The 20,717-nt window shown below is 38.7% G+C and overlaps 1 protein-coding gene across 1 annotated transcript in view; it reads left to right on the top strand.

The window, feature by feature from the left end:
- The window catches only part of LOC139734215 (probable ATP-dependent RNA helicase DDX27), a 62,696-nt gene extending 50,207 nt beyond the window's left edge, over nucleotides 1-12,489 (top strand). The window contains exons 12-18 of the mRNA XM_071645018.1: nucleotides 445-527; nucleotides 1,259-1,353; nucleotides 2,087-2,293; nucleotides 6,228-6,307; nucleotides 8,754-8,877; nucleotides 9,221-9,335; nucleotides 12,408-12,489. Coding sequence (XP_071501119.1) covers nucleotides 445-527; nucleotides 1,259-1,353; nucleotides 2,087-2,293; nucleotides 6,228-6,307; nucleotides 8,754-8,877; nucleotides 9,221-9,335; nucleotides 12,408-12,489 — 786 coding nt within the window. The remainder of the gene's footprint in view (nucleotides 1-444; nucleotides 528-1,258; nucleotides 1,354-2,086; nucleotides 2,294-6,227; nucleotides 6,308-8,753; nucleotides 8,878-9,220; nucleotides 9,336-12,407) is intronic.
- Nucleotides 12,490-20,717: the final 8,228 nt, after the last annotated feature.

Here is a 20,717-nt window from a genome sequence, read left to right as displayed (position 1 = left end):
GCAGTGTCGCACAATGAACTTCATGTGTGAAAGGACATTATGACATGCAGGTTGCTACATATTAGTTTTTGACTCTATTTTTTTTTTCCCTGTGTACAGTAGATTTTAGGCCTAGTGATGCCATCGTGAGGATAAGATGCAGGAATTGAATTGTATGGAATTACATGATGTTTAACTGAATGTAATTATTGATTATTTCGAATGTCTGATTTACAGGTTACATCATACTGATACTACTGTTTGAATTACCCTTGTAAACAAGTCCATAGCAAAATATTGTGATTTATGTACTCTTTATTCGAAACTGTGGTAAATACATGTGTGCCTGATTAAGCCAGTTTATGTGTGCGTGACATATGTAACGCAACCTCTTCACTGTTATCAAGAGATGACCTGTTTTAGATGAATGTTGCATAAATTGTGTGTTGATTATGTGTTCACAAGGTCATCAATTTTACCATGCCCAACTCGGTCAAGCACTACGTCCATCGTGTTGGTAGAACTGCCCGAGCTGGTCGAAGCGGCAGGTGAGCTACGGACTTGTGAATTGAAATTTCTGTCTCTTTTTGCCACTGTGATCTCATGAAATGCATTGTTGTGCCAATTCTTTCTCTCTCTTTCTTGCGTTTGCTTTGTTGAATGATTATGCACAAGGGAGAAAATATTATGAAATAACGACGTTGAATTTGCCCGACCAGCTTGATTATTCACGAGTGCTGATATGGTCTTTCCCATCTTGGGTGTAAACAAGATTATTATCGCAGTCATTGTCACAGGAAATTTTTTGGAGTGAAAGTAAAGCTGATGCCCCCCAGGCAGCGCTTATCAACATACTTACATCATCTGTATTCGTTGGTAACAGTGAAAAACTATTTGTTGTTGTATTTGTGTGTGCATATGTTTGTGTGTGTGTGTGTGTGTGTGTGTGTGTCTGTCTGTCTGTCTGTGTGCTCGAGGCTAAGAAGAAAGTTTCCATTAATTCATTCTAATTCTGGTCAGTTTGAGTTGGGGGAGGGGGGTCGACAGGAGTGAATGCGAGGCAAGCTTCATCACGTTCAGAACGTAAATAGTACAAGGGGTCGAGATTGTTGCGGTAATGGCCCTCTTTCTTCTTTACTCTTGGTATCCAGACAATTTTATCTGACAACGGCACTTGCCATCTCTTTAAAAATCCATGACTCCCCTGGGATTTGGTGTGGATACTACTGGGTCATCTCTTACTGTGTTGGTTTTGTCATCCTGTTTTATCGTGGCACAGATCCGTGAGTCTCGCGGGAGAAAAGGAGAGGAAGATACTGAAGGAGTTGGTGAAGAGCGCGCGGAATCCAGTGAAGAGCAGGGTGGTGCCCCAAGGTAAGACCCCAGCCACTGCTATCAAAGTGAGATATGAGATGAAATAAACATATATGTCGTCAAGAAGAGAGGAATATTTAAAAGTTTTGTCGGCAATTTCTTTTCCTGCATTAATTTGTATTCCTTGCCCTTGTGTCACTTTAAGTTGTTAATTTAATTCACACCATGCTCAATGTTGCATTTGATAAATATAATAAAATTGTACAATGGTTGATATTGTGAATTTATGAAGTCATCACCTCAGTTAATTAGCATATTGATTGCGACTAATACCGATATTTGATTAAAACATAATTCGACAGCCCATAAGTTTGTTATTCTATGTTTGATGTAGTTGACTCTTTTACCTTTCTGTTTATCTGAATGTCCTTTATTCATAAAAGTGAACTTGAACTTGGGAAGTTGCTCTGTAGTTTTTGTGTACAGTTATGAATGTTCACTGTCACTTGAGGGTGTTAATCAGTTCACAGTTTGCGTCAACCTTGCAAAAAAGTGCACAAATGTTGTGCTACTGTGGAGTTGGTAGGAGTTTTGAGATGAAAGTAATTATGGTTTATGTCATGAATGGCGTATTTCTTAACATTTTTTATTCTTTATCATTTCACAGATTTATATATATATATATATCTATAGTAATCACTCTTTGGTGAATTGATATTTCTTGTGTTAAGCAACTTCTTTCTTATCTAAATTTATGCATAATATGCATATTTAAACTGATATTTTTCACAAGATGTGGTAGCCAAGTATCGTGACAAGATCGCATCCCTGGAGGAGGACATTGGAGAGATCCTGAGGATGGAAAGTGAAGAGAAGGAGCTGCAGAGCACTGAGATGCAGCTACACAAGGCATCGGCCATGTTGAACCACCGTGAGGAAATCCTCAGTAGGCCCAAGAGGAGTTGGTTCCAGACCCACCGGGAGCGCATGCAGGAGAAAGGTGTGGAGCAGTGTAGAGTCGTGTGGTGTGGTGTGGTGTGGTGTGGTGTGGTGTGGTGTGGTGTGGTGTGGAGTGGTGTGGTGCGAAGTAGTGTGGTATAGTATGGTGTGGAGTGGTGATGTGTCGTGGAGTGGTGTGGTATGGTGTGGTGTTGTGTGTCGAGGTGTGGTATAGTGTGGAGTGGTGGTGTGGAATGGTGTGGTGTGGAGTGGCGTGGTGTAAATTGGAGTGGTGGTGTGGAATGGTATGGTGTGGTGTAGAGTGGAGTGGTGGTGTGGAATGGTGTGGTGGTGTGGAATGGTGTGGTGTGGTGTGGATTGGTGTGGTGTTGAGTGGAGTGCTGTGGAGTAGTATGGCATGGTGTGGTGTGGTGTGATGTGGTGTGGTGCGGAGTGGTGTGGTTTGGAGTGGTGTGTTGTGGTGTGGTATGGTGTGGTGTGGAGTGGAGTGGTGGTGTGGTGGTGTGGTGGTGTGGTGTGGATTGGTGTGGTGTTTAGTGGAGTGCTGTGGAGTAGTATGGCATGGTGTGGTGTGGTGTGGTGTGGAGGGGTGTGGTGCGGAGAGGTGTGGAGTGGTGTGGTTTGGAGTGGTGTGGTGTGGAGTGGTGTGGTGTGATGTGGAGTGGAGTTGTGTGGTATGGTATGTAGTGGTATGGTGTGGAGTGGTATGGTGTGGTGTGATATGCTGTAGTGGTGTGGAGTGGTATGGTGTGGTGTGGTGGTGCTGAGTGGTGTGGAGTGGTGTGGTGGTGTGGAGTGGTGTGGTGTGGAGTGTTGTGTTGTGTCGTAGAGTGGTGTGAAGTAGTGTGAAATGGTGGGGTGTGCAGTGGTGTGGAGTTTTGTGATGCAGTGTGGAGTGGTATGGGCAATGTGGATTGGTGCTGTGTAGTGTGCTGCAGTGCGTATCACTGCACATTTTGTTTTTGAGCTAAGGATTTTTTCCGTTATTTTATCCAGTCGGGTGAGTGAGAACCTGTTTCTCATCCTTAAGTATTATTGATGAACATGTCTATTGCTCAAGTTGACATCCAAGTAGAAAGCATTCACTTGAATGCTGACGAATTGCATAAACAAAGTGGAGTGAACACAGGAGTTGGGTATGACTTCACAAATCAAGGAAGCCATCTATGATTTAGGAGGACCGCAGATTCAGATGGGACTTGTTTTCAATAAACAGATCGAAGAAGAACGAGTCAATGCGACACATGCAGAATTATGTTATGGAGAAGCAGTCAGCGATTTATACATGTATGAAAATAAGAATCTATAGTACAGTTGTATCTTGTCCAAATGTCAACTTAATGCAGCTTTAGTTATATACAGCCGCCTAAATGACCAATGTCTGCCCAATCATGGCCTCAGTCCATTGTCTTTCTGTGAGGAGATGATTTAGGATAAAGTTCGAGATTTGATTCAAAAAATGTTACAACAAATGTTTAAGAAATTATTTTTGTTTGTTGTGAATACTATTTCTTATTGGGATATTCTTTAAACATTAGTTTTGAACGTGGCTCTAGTCGAGGTGTAAAGTTTGAGCAATGAGACACGACAGGAAGTCAAGGGTTGCCCTCCCCTACATCTAGTGTCTAGCCGGGTAACCCCTGCTGCAGTAGGTTGAATTTTTTCTGCGTGAAAGCCCCATCAAGACAAAATACAGGTTTCATGCCACTTCACGTCAATACTCATCACAACTGTGTTACTATTAATGTGTATGTCTTCACAAACAAGAGCTCATAAGATTGCACAAACAAACATAATGTCTCATGATTGCACTACAAGTTTAAAGGACAAGTTCACCTTCATAAACATAAGGATTGAGAGAATGTAGCAATATTAGTAGAACACATCAGTGAAAGTTTGAGGAACATCAGACAATCCGTTCAAAAGTTATGAATTTTTGAAGTTTTTGTGCAGTACTCGCTGGATGAGAAGACTACTGCAGTGTATGAATAACTTAGATGTCACATGCGTACAACAATATAAGGAAAATATAAAGAGAATTTCACAAAATTCCATCTTTTGAAAAAAGTACACATTCCCCTGACTCGTTACCGATAAATGTTATGGGTAATATTATTCCCCCTGCCTCGAGAAAGAGGCGAGTCAATTGCTCTTTTATTTTGCGAAAAAAGAAAAAATATGTCGAATTTTCTTTTATATTTTCTTTATACTGTTGTACGCATATGACTCACAAGCTGTAGTAGTCTCCTCATCCAGCGGTTCCAACACAAAAATGTAAAAAATTCATAACTTTTGCATCGATTGTCCAATTTTCCTCAAACTTTCACTGATGTGTTCTAGTAATATTGTTGCATTTTCTCAATCCTTATGTTTATGAAGGTGAACTTGTCCTTTAATGCTCCCACAACCAAAATGATGATGATAATAATAATAATGAAGATGATGATGATGATGATGATGATGATGATGATGATTGAGAGAGAGATCAACAATATCCAGAGTGACTTTCTGGTCGAAAAGTAAACATATCATATTATGAGTTAACAGCACGTGGCTCTACAGACGTGAGTGGGAGATGTATGCCTGGATTGGCATGTGGGTCCCAAGTGGCACAACGTGAGCGTGAATGATCATTTCTTTGTAGTCACAAGCATTTCTGGGCAGATGAGGCTTCGTGGGTGTTTGTACTCAGAATCTTAGAGCTGATGTGCATCCTTGTGTCAGGGTGGGAAGCCATTGTCTGCTCACAGAAACTTGATTTTGGTGAATCCACATTCTGGCCTGTACTTTACTTCCCTCTTCCATGTCCGTCCCTTTCTTGATAGAACAGACATGCAATTCTTAGCCATCTACAAGTGTTCATGCAAGACTAAAAAAAAAAAAAGAGACAAACAAACAATGAAAACCAAAAACTAAAAGGTCTTCATGCAGTTACCTGTGTGTGAAGAGTGACTACAGATAAAGTTTGATAGGTTGCTTTCCTGTTTGTGCGTCATCAGTAAATGATAATGATGCTTGTTTACTGCCTGTTTCCTCAAACTCACTAATAGTGAGTTTGAGGAATCGGGCAGTAAATTAGCTATCTTTGGTTCCTTCTCATTATAATTTGACTATTTTTGCTGTTGTCCATTGACTTTGAAAACATGCCCATGTATGGCTTCCCTCAAAAAAACAATGATACATGATGGGGGGAGGGGGAGGGAGTGAAGCCATTGATCTGTGTGGGTGGTTACTTCTATGGCTTCCAACGTTTAGTACCATCTGCCCCGCGTGAGGGCAGCATTTCACAAAAGGGTGCTGCTAGCTTAAAAATCACACTGTTTCTGTAAAGCTCATTCACAGTTATTGCACCAAAGTTATGAAATTATCTCCCCATTCGTGCACGAGAAGCCCCATCATTAGAATCATTTAAAGTCACTTGTGAAAATCCTTTTTTTTTTTCCCATCATTACTTACCCCTAGCCCCCCACAGTTAATGCCTTGATTGTAGGTTTTATTATTACACCTGGTGATTTACTGATGCATAGGGCCTACTGATGCATACTATTTTCTTCTTTACTTCAGCGTAATTCAATATTTTTAACATGTAGGTATTCTAATATTATTTTTCCCTTCCTTTCTTTTCTTCCTCCACCTAGAAACATTGTATACAAATGTAATTTATTATCATAATTATGACTATGATTATGATGATGATGATATTAATTATTATTATTATCATTATTAAAGCAATGGAAAGCACCGAGACATGTGAGGTGTGGCAAAATGGCCTGTAGTGTTTTTTTTTTTTCTTTTCATCACAGTCTGACCGACATAAATTTCCAAAATGACCTGGTCTGTCACTTACTAGCTGCATTTACTGATCATTTTTTGTTGGTGTTGTAGTTGTTCTGATCAACTTAAAGTTCTTGATTGATATATTTAGTATATGCCTAGGTTTCATAGAAATTTGTGTGTTTTTCTCATTTGCCCAGCATCTCTACGACTGGAAGCCCCAACCCAACCTATCAAGGACCCCAAGAAGAAAAAGAAGGAGAAGAAGAAAGCCTTGAGTGTGAGTTATAGTGTTTGAATCTTAAAATAGCAAAGTTCTAGTGTTTGAATCTTGAAATAGCAAAGTTCTGGTGTTTGGATTTTAAAATAGCAAAAATTCTAGTGTTTGAATCTTAATACAGCAAAGCTGTGCAGGTGTCTCATTGAAGAGCTCCTGTATGCCACATTAATCAAAAGATGACATGTGGTTGAAGAATTGAACAATGTCCTCAAGTTGTAGGTTCTGTATGGCTTCTGCAGAACCATTTTGCAACTGATGCCTTTTATTATTGCATGAAAGCTCTCAATATATCAAAATCAATAGCAGTCTTGATAGTGACTGGTTTGTGCGTCATTGTGTGCCCCAAGTTTTGGATCAAATAAGCAGGTCTCCAAGTAGTTAGGAATGGCAGCCGTTAGACACAAACTGTCTCATATTTTATGTGACTAGAAAGGAAAACTGATTCAAGGAAATAATTGTTTGTCTGTGTCTTGGCTGTATATCACATGTTATATTCAGTAGTATATTTTTGTATTCTTACACAAGACCAATTATCCCTGTTTGTGGCATAGAAGACATTACATAGGCTTTTGTGACCTTAGAAAATCGCTGGCCTCTGTTGAAGAGTCAGAAGAAATGGTACGACCACTGATGGTACGATTTCGACAAACACAACTTTACTCAACTCGCAGAGACGCCCATAAAGCTCATTAGTGATTTGCATGATTAAGAGTGACCACTTGGTGTTTGGCTGGCATGTCCTTCTTTGCGGCAGGGTGTGCCGGTTTGCGGCAGTGTGTCTGATTTTGCTGCAGGGGGTGCTCCAGTTTGCGGCACAAGGCAATAAGGCGGTACACACGATAAGGCAAAGTCATAACAGTACCAGCAGATTGAACGCATGCAGTGAATGCATGTCTGATGTCAATATGCCATCTGATGCATATGGGAACATGTGCCTTCTATCGTAGCCCTGTTTGCAGCCTCCCCTGAAAAACCTCATTTAATTGTTCATTTAGGTATTTGCAGGTATTGGGAGTAGAAGGCAATTCTTACTCTTGCACATCAAATCAAATTGACCTCTGAAATATTTTAGTTTTAAATTGATCTAGGTACGTCCATAAACCTTATATTTACCAATTTGTACTTTGTGAACGGCTTGAGAGGATTACTTTGGGATTCCCAAGAGTGTATGGGAGGCCAAAGGGGCAAAAACAGCAAGAATTACCAAATCATGAGCAAAGATTGAAGGACAAAACAAACTAAAGCACATGCAAATACTTAAAGATAATAAAAAGTTTTGGTACCTCAAAAGCTTCCCTGAATTTCCTTGTCTTGGTTTGTGTTTCAGGTTAAAGTACGTTGTCTGTGAGAATTACTCGCCCCAAAGTGCTCTCATGTCTTAGTAATCATGCAATAATGGTTTCGTACCAGAGCCAACGCTGTACAGCGTCGATAAATATTGTACGAAACCACTGACTGCGACCAGCAGCGTGCAGCCCATTGTACGCATAGCTAACTGCGACCAGCAGTCCCATACGCATAGCGTAATGGGGCTTCGCATTGAAGCATTCAGGATCATGACAGAATTAGTATCGCGGGTAAATGTCAACTTAAAATCCAAAAATTTCTTCGATTTGAAGACTTATTAATTAAGTTGAAGTATTGAAAACAGGATTCGAATAACGTTTGGTTCTGCCAATAGCCCCTTTGTGTTCGAATTGATGACTGAATGTGACTCGGTCGAGAGGACATTGGGAGAGCTACTAGTACATACACTGGATACCACGGCCAGCGCATGCGCACACAAACATCTTATCCGTTCATGGATTTGAAATTTGTGTGCATGTGATGTGTTTGCATGCACTGGCTGTAGTATTCAGTGTACTGTATGTAGCTCTCCTAAGGTCCTGTCGACCGAGTCACATTCAGTCATCAATTCGAACAGAAAGGGACTATAGGCAGAACCAAACGTTGCCCGAAGCCTGTTTTCAATACTTCAACTTAATTGGTAAGTCTTCAAATTGAAGAATTTATGGGATTTTAAGTTGACATTTACCCTGCGATACTAAATCTGTCATGATCCTGAATGCTACAATGCGAAGCCCGATTACGCTATGCGTATGGGACTGCTGGTCGCAGTTAATTGCATGATTACTAAGACATGAGAACACTTTGGGGCGAGTAAGTCTCACAGTGTTAGTTATATGAAAGGTACTTTAACCTGAAACACAAACTAAGACAAGGAAATTTAAGGACACTTTTGAGGTACCAAAACTTTTTATTATCGTTAAAAGGATAAATTTCAGACATGAGTGTTGTTCCTGCTCAGATTTGTTTGTGAATATTTAGAGTTCTATGCCCGCCATTCATGAATATTACTTATTACAAGACACATGTTTTGAATGCTTCCTAGTTGTGATTTTGACAGATGTGTGTTTTGTTTGTTTGGGGTTCGCCGCAAACCCAGGCTGAGGACAGAGTGAATTACGACCTAATGAAGGCCCAGCAGTTTGCGATACGAGCTGCCAAGAGGAGCAGGAAGCCGAAACGGATTACCGCTTTCAGCAGCGATGCCCCGCTGGAGAGGGGAGGTGAGGATGAAGCGCGAGACAACTCATGGATCTCAAACCTTAAGCAACCTTTTCCTAAGATTTTTGTATGAATTTATATATAACTCTGAATTTGTAGATTCTCAGCCTTAAAAAGCCATGGCAAAGACGAGACCCAAAGCTTGGAACAAAAGTAGAGGAAATTTTGTGATTATTAAATTTTATTTGAAAATCTTTTTATCGGGAGTATTAATAGTTACTCCTGCACTCTCTGAGTTGTCATTTAAAAAATGTGAGCTAATAGTTAACAATCTGCAGAGAAAAGTTTGTCTCTGCAGACAACTGCAGGTCAGTAATATGCCATCACTCTCCATTCCACACATAGGTCCTCCGCCCAGCAAGAAGCAGAAGAAGCAGAAGTCTCAACAGAGGGCGGGCTCCTCCTTCGAGAAGGAGCTGACAAACACCAGCAGGTCTTCCATCAAGCAGTTCCGAAGCAAGTAAGTGCCAAGAATCGGAAAAGCTGTTGATGTGACACTTGCATTTCCACTCGTTCAGGTGCTTTGTCCATATTATGACCCCCCATACTACAAAAAGATCCGAAAGTCTTGGGATGACGATTTTCTGAAAATGACATGACATTATTTTCTTACTCTTCTGCTTTAATTTGATATATAACACGACTCATAAAAGTACTCGGTTGTGGAGATATTGATGATTTTATGAGACCATGTGGAGTGGTCTAAGAAATCAGCGTTTCGAGAAAACCATCTTCAAAGGTTTCTTTCCAGCGCAATCAAGGGGATCAAGGGGAGGTAAGACAGATTTCACCTTGTGACAATAGAAGGTCTGCTCATAGCAACCTCCGCGATGTTCATTCAAGCATAGCGCCAGTGGTCTACGCACGACCAATCAGTAACCAGGGTGCCGTGCACTGACCAACAAGATCACTTCCTCGTTGCTAGGGGCAGAGTCTATCTTGGCACTAAATCCAAATCTTTGGACATGTTTCTGTTCCGTTGACAGTCAGAAAATCATGGCTCGGAAAAATGCTAATTTCTTGCCTTTCCTTTGATCATTTAGCTTCGAAATTTTGGCAGATGATATATGATACATTAGACTACAAAATAATGCCCAATACGGAAATTTGATGGTTTTGACCGATTTTAATGATGTGACTTCAAACTCAATTTTCTCGGCTCAGCCGTCAGCGACTTTCGGGTCCTTTTGTTGTGGCGGGTCACTTATGCTTTCATGCCACGGGATGATGTCTATTGTTTTACCATTCAAATAGTAATCAAGATAATGAAAGTTTAAAAAAAAAAACACCCCATGATCAAGTAAACGCAAACAGGGAAAACCGTACAAACGTAACAAGAATGTGAAACAAAGTAATGGATTTATGGATTGCAAAGTGTCACGTTTTCCGGAAAACATGACATTGGCTATTAATAGTCCATGGGCAAGTTAGATGAGTTGTTGATGACATTTTATATGAAGGATTTTATCCTTCATGCTGTATTACTCATTAAGTATACATGTCCAGTCTTGTTTGTTTCATACCCAAAGGCGTGGGCTTTTATCTCCTATGCCATTAATAAAAAAAAAAACAAATTAAAAAAACATTTCATATTATTGGACCATCTATCGGCTTAAATAAGAGATTAAGACCTCCAAAATGAAGTACATTGTACTGAACGCAGTTAATCTCAGACAATGCCATTTACACGATGAGTCTCCTTTATTTCTCTTTTTTTTTCTGTTGAAGGGTATAGTTTTTGCACACCAAATATAGTATGTGATATCTATATAATGTCTATTTGTAATGCCTAATGATCTAGATTTTTTTTTTAAAAAAAGATTGTAGAGAGAGAAAAAAGGTCCTCAAAGCTCTATAAGTAACTTGCAGCTTAAGCTATCTTGGGCATTTCATTAATGGAATTGGGTAGCATTTCCGTGAATTTTTGCTGAAAAAGGATACTTAATCTTAGTTTCCGTGCTTCATATTTTCATGTGTCAGTCCTACATCCTTGATAGCATTGATATGAATAAGAGCTGCTTTCTTGGGAGTCTAGTTCTGACATGCAGAGAAAAACCAAGACAGTTGTTGTTGTTTCGGGTTCCTGTTTGGAAGACAACACTGAATATCAACATCCACAATTATCTCTCCTGCACTGCATTGAACCAAGCTGTAGTCATCACACTCAATGGCCGTTTGTCTAAAATAGCCGTCAGCCACACTAACATATAGTCCCTTGATAAGTTTCTGACTAAAGTCGATTGTTTGGTGTTAATAATGATCTTGATAGTCTTGCTGTGGTCTCATTGAGTAAGCATTTAGTGTGAAAGCATTACACATCCTATCCTATAGAAACCTGATCATGTGAATGATATTTTTACATGCACAATATGTATTTGTGGTATGATATGGGTGTATGTGTGTGAATACATATTTGATACTCCTCGTCTAATGTTTATTTTCATGGTCAGGTATATGCCACTTCCTGTAAAGCTGGAGTGAAAACATACAGCTCACCTGTACAGTACATGTGCAGAGCTTGAGTGTGAGTCGGCATGAATGTTGTGTATACAAACATACAGTGTATGAATCTAGGTAGTGATTCAGACAACATGGCGTCAGTGTTCAAAATCCTCGATCAATCATTCTTTTACATGATTTATCCATAAAATCTCTTGTGGCAATCAGAAATGTCAAGATGGACCACAAATTTCATGAAATTTCAAAGCCAATTGTGGAGGAAAAGTAGATGATTTTGTCTAAAATATGCAAATTTTGCACTGATTGTGGGTTTGCTTTCACTCCAGCCATTGCTAAATACCCTGATGTCGACCATGAGAATACTTCAAATTCATACCCATGTAAAATGTAAGCAACTATGGCATGACACTAGTACAGTATCAACCTCAAAGTCTGAGTCATAGTGATGTTTATTACCTCTGCCAAGAGAGGAGATTATGTTTTCATCGGTGTTGGGTTGTTGGTTTGTCCGTGTGCAAAATAACTTAAAAAGTTGTGCACGGATGTGGATGAAATTCGCAGGAAAGGTTGAGAATGACACAAGGAACAGATGATTAAATCTTGTTAGTGATCCAGAAATTTTTATGGATTTTGTGAAGGATTTTCATTATGTTTGCAGGCAGGGCCAATGAACTTGGAAATTCAAGCTGCCCATTTTTTAGGTTTTCATACGTGCACTAAAGTGCGTGCTCTAGTTTCTGCCAAGGTTTATGATGTGACAAAGGCTTCTATATTTGGAAATTGGGTGGTTTTTCAACATGCATATGTATGGGTGGAAATCACCGATCTCTATGGAAGAGCAAGATCATCGGTGGAAAGTAGCTGCTTGGCAGAGGTCTGAACTCACAGAGTGCTTTTCTAGTTTTGTATTTTTTTTGTTTTGTTAGGTTTTTTTTCATGTGTGTCTGTTTGCTTGCTTGTTTCTTGTTCTTGAAGTTATGTGATTTGTGAAGGACATAATCTTTTGCTGTTTTGTTGAGCAGTCATCACTGTTCTAGTCCTAAATGCATTTGGTATTGCATCTCCCTTCCAGGGCTAATGAAGCCAAGAAGATGAAGTCTCTGGCAAAGCAGAAATCAAAAGGAAAAGGAAAGCAAAAGGGAAAGAGGAGGTGAGAATTAAAATTTGTGTTTGTTGTTTGTTTTGAATTTATATCATGAATGATTGTAACATATAATTGGGATGTTTATGAAGATGATGATAAATGATTGTGATAGTAATACTGATAATTATCATAGCAATAGAAATAGTACTTATGAAAGAAGAAATAGATGGATAAAATGCTAACAGTCATAATGATAATAAGAGCAATGGTAATGGTGATGATTGATCACCATCGTCAAAATGATTTTGATTATCATTAAAAGTTTAATACGTATGTGATGAAAAAAAAGTAAAGTTTTTGAACATTTGGGGAGCATTACTATTGTAATTTTTCTGTTTTTCTGTTTGTTTGAAATAGAGAGGTATGTGTCCTTGAGTGAAACACAACACAATTCAGTGGTGTGTGTAAAGGTGCTGTCAGTCATATATGTGACCATGCATCTCAAAACTGACAAAAAATTTTCTGTGAGGACTCTAAATTGGTGAAATTAATCTCATAATCTCTTCATCGCTGTTTGCTACAGAGTTTTAAACCTTTTTTTTAAACATTTGAATAGACCCTAAACATGCAGTCGGTAGTTTTATTTCGTTATATCGAAATTTTGTCATAACCGAACAAAAAAACAATAAAAAACAGGAAGCGGATAGTGTTGGGGCCTGATTTTTCACTTTTTTGTAACTGGTATTTTCTCAGTGAATACCTTTAGAGAAGGTTTACTTTCTTTCAGTCATTATAAGTAGGTTAGTAGAGTCCATTTGTGTTGAGTTATATGCTAATGTAAAGGTTATAGTCTGCTCTTTCAGAATCTACTCTGAACTGAAAAATCAAATCAAATGTTTACTAGATAACAGATTTAAGAACTGATCACTAAATATTTGCTTCAGCATAAACTCGAAAATTTCAGTAGTATTTTAATAAAGTTTCTTGTTAAGACCTTTGGAATTTTGATTACTGAGTACCATGGGAGCACATATTTTTAAATGTCTGTTGCAAGTGTGGATTTCAGTAGAAAGGTCTCAACTTCTGTGATTTTGTTACAAAGTGTGCGTCTATCCATTCTTCTATTTTTATGTGTTCAGATGACGAGGAAAAGGTTGATATGTGCTCCAGGATTGCGCTACCTCTGTTTCTAAACTACCATGGGCTGAGAAATGTCGCACACCAGGAGAATCTCGGCTTGTAACAAACTTTTCCCCAGGGATTAATGGAAATAATTCTGATATGTGGATATGATGTGACCAGTGCAGATATCTAAATGACACTCGAAGATAAGTTTGTAATTTCCTTGAATGCCCACAAAATTTGCAAATAAATTTTATTCAGAGATAGGGCATGAAAAATTACAATTAAGTGTACACAATTCAAAGTCACAAAGTTTATTTTTGTGCCAAGGATCAAAAACCCGGTAGTGGGGGGATTCATGGGTGGTCCAAGTTATTCGCCATCCACCTGGGTACATATTAAAACCACAAATAGCAACGGTCAGTGAATATGTACATTCAAGGGTACACATCAGTAATGGTCGACTCCAGTCAAGATTCTGCAGCTGTGTGTGTACTTACATAGAGGTCAGTGATAAAGCTGTAAGCAAATTCGTTGCGGTATCCGAACTGGGTCGGCTTTCCCACTCCACGAGTCCGCATGCTACAGGGTCGTTATAGCAACTTGTCAGACCAAAATATAGCAAGTATGCTTGGGTGTGTGTGTTACTCTTTGTGAGATGAGGTGCCTTATAAGTTTGAGCTTATTCTTTAGTAACAACAGACTAGACCCTCGTGTAGAGCCAACTGTAATGCCTCAGTTTTGGAGTATGAACTTGTTGGTGTTTTTTTTTTTTTTCAGTTTTTCTTTTTCTTACAACAGCTCCCGCAAAAGGTAACTAATCCCAAATCCAGCATGTAAGTTTATTGGAAAGATATACTTTTCATCAATTTCAGGCATCCTATACATCCCACCACCAGGGGTAAAGAAAAACCAAGCAAATGCAAATGTGGGTAACCAAACAAACTTAAACTTTGGTAAACAAACAAACAAAACATTGAAGTATCAATGACATGTAAACCCCAAGTTTTATCTGCTCATTTTTCCTGACAGTGTAGATGGCACATCCAGAAACCCTGGTCCATTTTTATGCCTCTGCAACGAAGTGGCCGGAGGCATTATGTTTTCGGGTCGTCCGTCCATCCGTCCGTCCGTACGTCCGTCCGTCCCGTTTTGTTTTTGTCGATATCTCAAGAACCGTGTGGTGGTTTTACATCAAACTTGGTATGAGGGTATATCCTTGGGGGATAATACTTTGTGTGGATTTTAGGGTCACAGGGTCAAAGGTCAAAGGTCACAGGTTTATTTTGTGGAAAAAAAATTGAAATTTCATGTGTTTCTCCATATCTCGCAAATGGTTCAAGGTATCTTCATGGAACTTAGTATATATGCTTGTACCGATGGGCAGTGATTATCTAGGGAAGTTGGGGTCATGGGTCAAAGGTCAGGGGGTCAAAGGTCAAGGTCAACTCCTCAAAATATCACTACTTTCCTTAAAATGCAATAGGCTGAAGGTTTTTTTTTTTTTTAAACTTGATGTATGGCATGTATTACCCAATATATATTTTTGGGGAAGTTTCTTGCCAAAAGGTCAAAGGTCAAAAGGTGAAAGGTCAAGTGAAAGTGCTAAATTGCACTTTTTCCTCCATATCTCGAAAGTAACTCAAGGTATCATCATGAAACTTACATATTTATGCATGTTCAACCTAACAGTGATTCTCTTTGGAACTGTGAGGTCAAAGGTCAAAGGCCAGGTTTAGATAATGCTATTTTCCCATTTGATACTGAAATTATACTTTTTCTCAATACCTTGAAAATTACTCAATACATAGACTTATAAAAGGGTCAAAAGTCAAGTAAAAATCATCAGTTCCCCAAATACCTGCACTCTGACATTTCAATCATTCATCCAATTGAACCTAGTTCTAGGAAAGTGAACATTCAGCACATTTGTGTCAAACCTGTCATTTTAATATTTTGCCAATTGTGTGAAACTGTCATCACACATTGTCAAGACATTGTACTATAGACCTATTAGGAGAACCATGCATTATGGCGGAGGCATATCAGTAGCCGTAGCGATATATCTAGTTCAAATTAGATTTGTCTTCTTTTTTTTTTCTTCTTTTTAAATGTAAATGGTGTTTTGGTCAACATTCACATAGATAGTTTCAATCAAATCCTTAATTTCAGTTTTATCCATGGATCAAAACAAAGATAGGCGTACCTTGCACATACACGCCTCGGTATGTGTTTCAGTATTGGATGTATGCAGGTGCATTTACTGTCAAAATTTGCATAATCCATAGCTTAGATTTAGGCTATCTATGTGTGTTCTGGCCTTCATATCTGTATGAAAGCTTTTTTTGTTTGTTTTTTCAGATTCCAGCTGTCTCCTCATTTGTGTTAAATCTTGTATCCTTTCCTTCCTTTTCCTTGGCTCTTTCAAACCATAGGCAGTCGATGAATCCAGTGAGAAGTAGAACGTATGAGATGCTGTCCATCAAATAGATGTTGAATGCAGATTGTTGAATAAAATTACATGCAATTGCACACCATGAATACATTTTCTAAAAGCTGTTTTGATTTTTGTGCTGTGTTGATTTGATGGCACAAATCTTTTTTTTTTTTTTTAAATCAAGTGCGAGAGTGGGGTAATGAGTATGGCAGAGAAGAATTGGAATCAGTTATATTGAAGAATCAGTGGTATGCCATTTCCCCTTCCCAACACATTCCCTCTTTTTAACCACTCCCCTTCTCAACCCACTGCCGCACAACTCCCCAATCCCGAATCACTCTTCCTCCTATCCCTCCCCTCCTGCTTAACCTCCCTTCCTCCTAAACCATTCCTCCTCCTCCCAAACCACTCCCTCCCAAACCACTCTTACTCCTAAACCGCTCTTCCTCCTAAACCACTCTTCCTCCTACACCACTCATCCGCCCAAACCATTCTTCCTCTCAAACTACTCTTCCTCCTAAACAACTCATCCTCCCAAACCGCTCTTCCTCATAAACAACTCCTCCTCCCAAACCACTCTTCCTCATAAATCACTCCTCTTCCTGAAACCACTCCTCCCAAACCACTCTTCCTCCTTAAAGGACAAGTTCACCTTCATAAACATAACGATTGAGAGAATGTAGCAATATTAGTAGAACACATCACTGAAAGTTTGAGGAAAATCGGACAATCGGTTCAAAAGTTATGAATTTTTGAAGTTTTTGTGAGGTAACCGCTGGATGAGAAGACTAGCGCAAACTTAGATGTCACATGCGTACAACAATATAAGGAAAATATAAAGAGAATTTCACAAAATTTCATCTTTTGAAAAAAGTACACATTCCCCTGACTCGTTACCGACAAATGTTATGGGTAATATTATTCCCCCTGCCTTTAGAAAGAGGCAGGTCATGTGCTCTTTTATTATGCGAAAAAAGTGAAAATACGTTGAATTTTCTTTGCATTTTCTTTATACTGTTGTACGCATATGACTCACAAGCTGTAGTAGTCTCCTCATCCAGCGGTTCCAACACAAAAATTTTAAAAATTCATAACTTTTGCATCGATTGTCCATTTTTCCTCAAACTTTCACTGATGTGTTCTACTAATATTGTTGCATTCTTTCAATCCTTATGTTTATGAAGGTGAACTTGTCCTTTAACTACTCTTTCTCCTAACCCACTGTCCTTCCAAACCACTCTTCTCATGAAACCACTCTTCCTCCTAAACCACTCTTCCTCCAAAATCACTCCTCCTCCCAAACCACTCTTCCTCATAAATCACTCCTCTTCCTGAAACCACTCCTCCCAAACCACTCTTCCTCCTTAAAGGACAAGTTCACCTTCATAAACATAACGATTGAGAGAATGTAGCAATATTAGTAGAACACATCACTGAAAGTTTGAGGAAAATCGGACAATCGGTTCAAAAGTTATGAATTTTTGAAGTTTTTGTGAGGTAACCGCTGGATGAGAAGACTAGCGCAAACTTAGATGTCACATGCATACAACAATATAAGGAAAATATAAAGAGAATTTCACAAAATTTCATCTTTTGAAAAAAGTACACATTCCCCTGACTCGTTACCGACAAATGTTATGGGTAATATTATTCCCCCTGCCTTTAGAAAGAGGCAGGTCATGTGCTCTTTTATTATGCGAAAAAAGTGAAAATATGTTGAATTTTCTTTGCATTTTCTTTATACTGTTGTACGCATATGACTCACAAGCTGTAGTAGTCTCCTCATCCAGCGGTTCCAACACAAAAATTTTAAAAATTCATAACTTTTGCATCGATTGTCCAATTTTCCTCAAACTTTCACTGATGTGTTCTACTAATATTGTTGCATTCTTTCAATCCTTATGTTTATGAAGGTGAACTTGTCCTTTAACTACTCTTTCTCCTAACCCACTGTCCTTCCAAACCACTCTTCTCATGAAACCACTCTTCCTCCTAAACCACTCTTCCTCCAAAATCACTCCTCCTCCCAAACCACTCTTCCTCATTTATCACTCCTCCTCTTAAACCACTCTTCCTCCTAAGCCACTCCTCCTCCCGAACCACTCTTCATCCTGAACCTAACCTTCTCTTGAACCACTCTTCCTCCTAAACTACTCTTCCTCCTAAACCATTCTCTCCTAAACCACTCCTCCCACACCACTCTTCTCCTGAAACCACTCCTCCTTCCAAACCACTCTTCCTCCTAAAACAACTACCCATCCTACACCACTCCTCCCAAACCTCTCCTCCTCCCCCACAACCACTTGAACAAATAGCAACATCAATCATACTTTTTGTTTCAGTTTATGAAATAAGCTTGTGTTTCTGGAGATGCTAACATGCAAATTTTATGTACTGTTGTCTCTTTCTTTGTGTGTGTACTGTTTGTGTGTGCAGTCAGCTTCATGAATATACATGTGAGATACATCAGGACTTAGAAAGCGTTTACTGGGCAGTACTCAGCTTGACAAAATATTTGAGATGTGATTTCAAGACTGATTTGGAGTGTCAAATTATTTGGCCTGGGCAATAAAGCCAGGAGCATACTGGTACCAATTGTAGTAACAATGTGACCATTCGGTATAAAATTGTTGATATTCAGCTTTGCCAAGACATCTGCTGGAGAATCAGGCATACAGATACCTCCAATATCCTGGAAACCTAATAAATATGATCTGGAATTACAGTTCGATGGCACTGTTGTATTTCTTACATTTTTGATGTCCCCACAAGGAATAATGTGAAAATCACTGACAGAAGACACTGTGGAAAAAGTCTACAATTTTTCTTTTTCATATTTTATTCAGTCTACAAGCAGCAAATATGACAAGTTGAAGCAAGTAAGTTCTACAGTTTGTTGCATTTTTACATGGCGACACTACACACTCTAAGTTACAAAGACAATTGTTTTCTGTCATCACAATTTTGTAAATCACATGCATACCAATACTATAAAAAAAACAGGAATAAGAAAATGTACAGCTTTATAATAATACTAACACCGTAACCCTGCAATCACTCATATCAGAATAACACATTCTTTTTTCTTTCTTTTTTTCAAACACTGCTGCTTTGATTGACAATCAAGAGAAAAAAGGGGAATATCTGTAGTTTTTAATGTCCACTGAGCAAATTTTGCCTAGTTTTTTCTTTCCAATGAAACTCTCAACATAGATATATATGAAATGGTTTTGATTTCCCATACACTTTCAAGTCAAGAGTTTGGTTTTGTTTGTTTTTTCTTAAATGCAACTCTTAACAAATACAGACCATCTGTACATAATTGTTTTCATCATGACACAACAAATGCATACTAAAATAAAGATGCTTATCTACCGACATTAAGGGTAAGTCTGATTTCACAATGAAGTGGTTGAAAATATCTTCTCTACCTTTCGACTTTGTTCAAGTATAGCCGCTCCTTTGAGTACAAAAATGCAATCTATGCCCCATAACGTAGCAGATCTATGGGCCCCAATTCCAGAAAAGCAACCTGCAATAATAACTAGTTTTAGTAATACTGCAGGTACTGCACCAAAGACTGGAAAGCTTGCTACTGAGTGGATGTTACCAGACTGTAGTTGTAGTGACCAAAAGTTGCTGCCATAACGGCATTGCCAATCTAGAACACTTTTTTCAGTGTACAATGATTCCGTGTGACCAAACTTCTCAGAGTCACCAGTATTTCACTTCTTTGTCATGTTTGTTTGGTCTTTTTTTTAATAGGGGAAATAGTGTCTATTTGCGATACAAATACATGTACATGTATATGATAATGTGCACTGTACTTTCTTTCCAAAATATAAACAAAAGGCTAACCCCTTTACACCATGTAAACAATCTAGAACATGAACTATTTCATGAGTGACTGTACAATGCTGTCATCATTCCACACAGATGCTTCACTAAACAGAGGCTCCATATTTACATTTACAGGTTTTTGCATGCTGTGATATACATGACACAGGAGTCATATCCCAGGAGTTGATACTGTATGCAATTTTAAGCAGACATTGCATTCAATGAGCAAAAAGTACATATGCAGATCATATCACACTGTACTTCAATGTAAATGTAGTTGATTGATTACTACAAACATCATATTCACAAGTGTCGTACGAATTTTACTCAAATCTTGAGCTCCCTCAGTAGCAGGCTTTAGCATGCATTGTTTCTAAAAAACAAAATAACCAAATAAGTGGCTAAGCTTAATTTGTATCCCACAAACACATGACATGAAACATGACAGTGCAAATAGGATTTACACAAAACTTGCTTAAACTCATGGACAGTTTGGCAATTGCCAGCTTGAATATCCTTTGAAACCAGAGAACAGGGAGGTCGTCTCATCTCCCTGCAGAGAACCAGAACAGCTATGCCTGTAATGAGAGTCCCATACAACCATAAAATCTTCATCATTTCTTTGGTTAGCATACACTGGATGGCAAGTTGTAATTTTTTTTTCTCTCTGTTGTTGTTGTTTTTTAAAGGAAATCCATGTCCCTTGCCAAACCTACGCTAAAACTTTAAAAACTATCTTCATCTCTTCTACTGGAGTCTACATTTACTACTTCTGAATTGAAGGTGGTTACACACTTTGTATCATACATAAATATACTTGAACATTTTTTCCCTTTTTTTGTCCTTTTTCTTTTTTTCTGTTTCGTTTTTACAATTTTTTTTTGTACTCTACTTCCTTT

Source organism: Diadema antillarum, unplaced genomic scaffold (assembly GCF_040938485.1).
Source record: "Diadema antillarum isolate AM-2024a unplaced genomic scaffold, OU_Dant_1.0 seq00000513_RagTag, whole genome shotgun sequence".
Taxonomy (NCBI): Eukaryota; Metazoa; Echinodermata; class Echinoidea; order Diadematoida; family Diadematidae; genus Diadema; species Diadema antillarum.
Note: the sequence above shows the minus strand (reverse complement) of the source record. Positions and strands in the feature narration are given on the sequence as shown.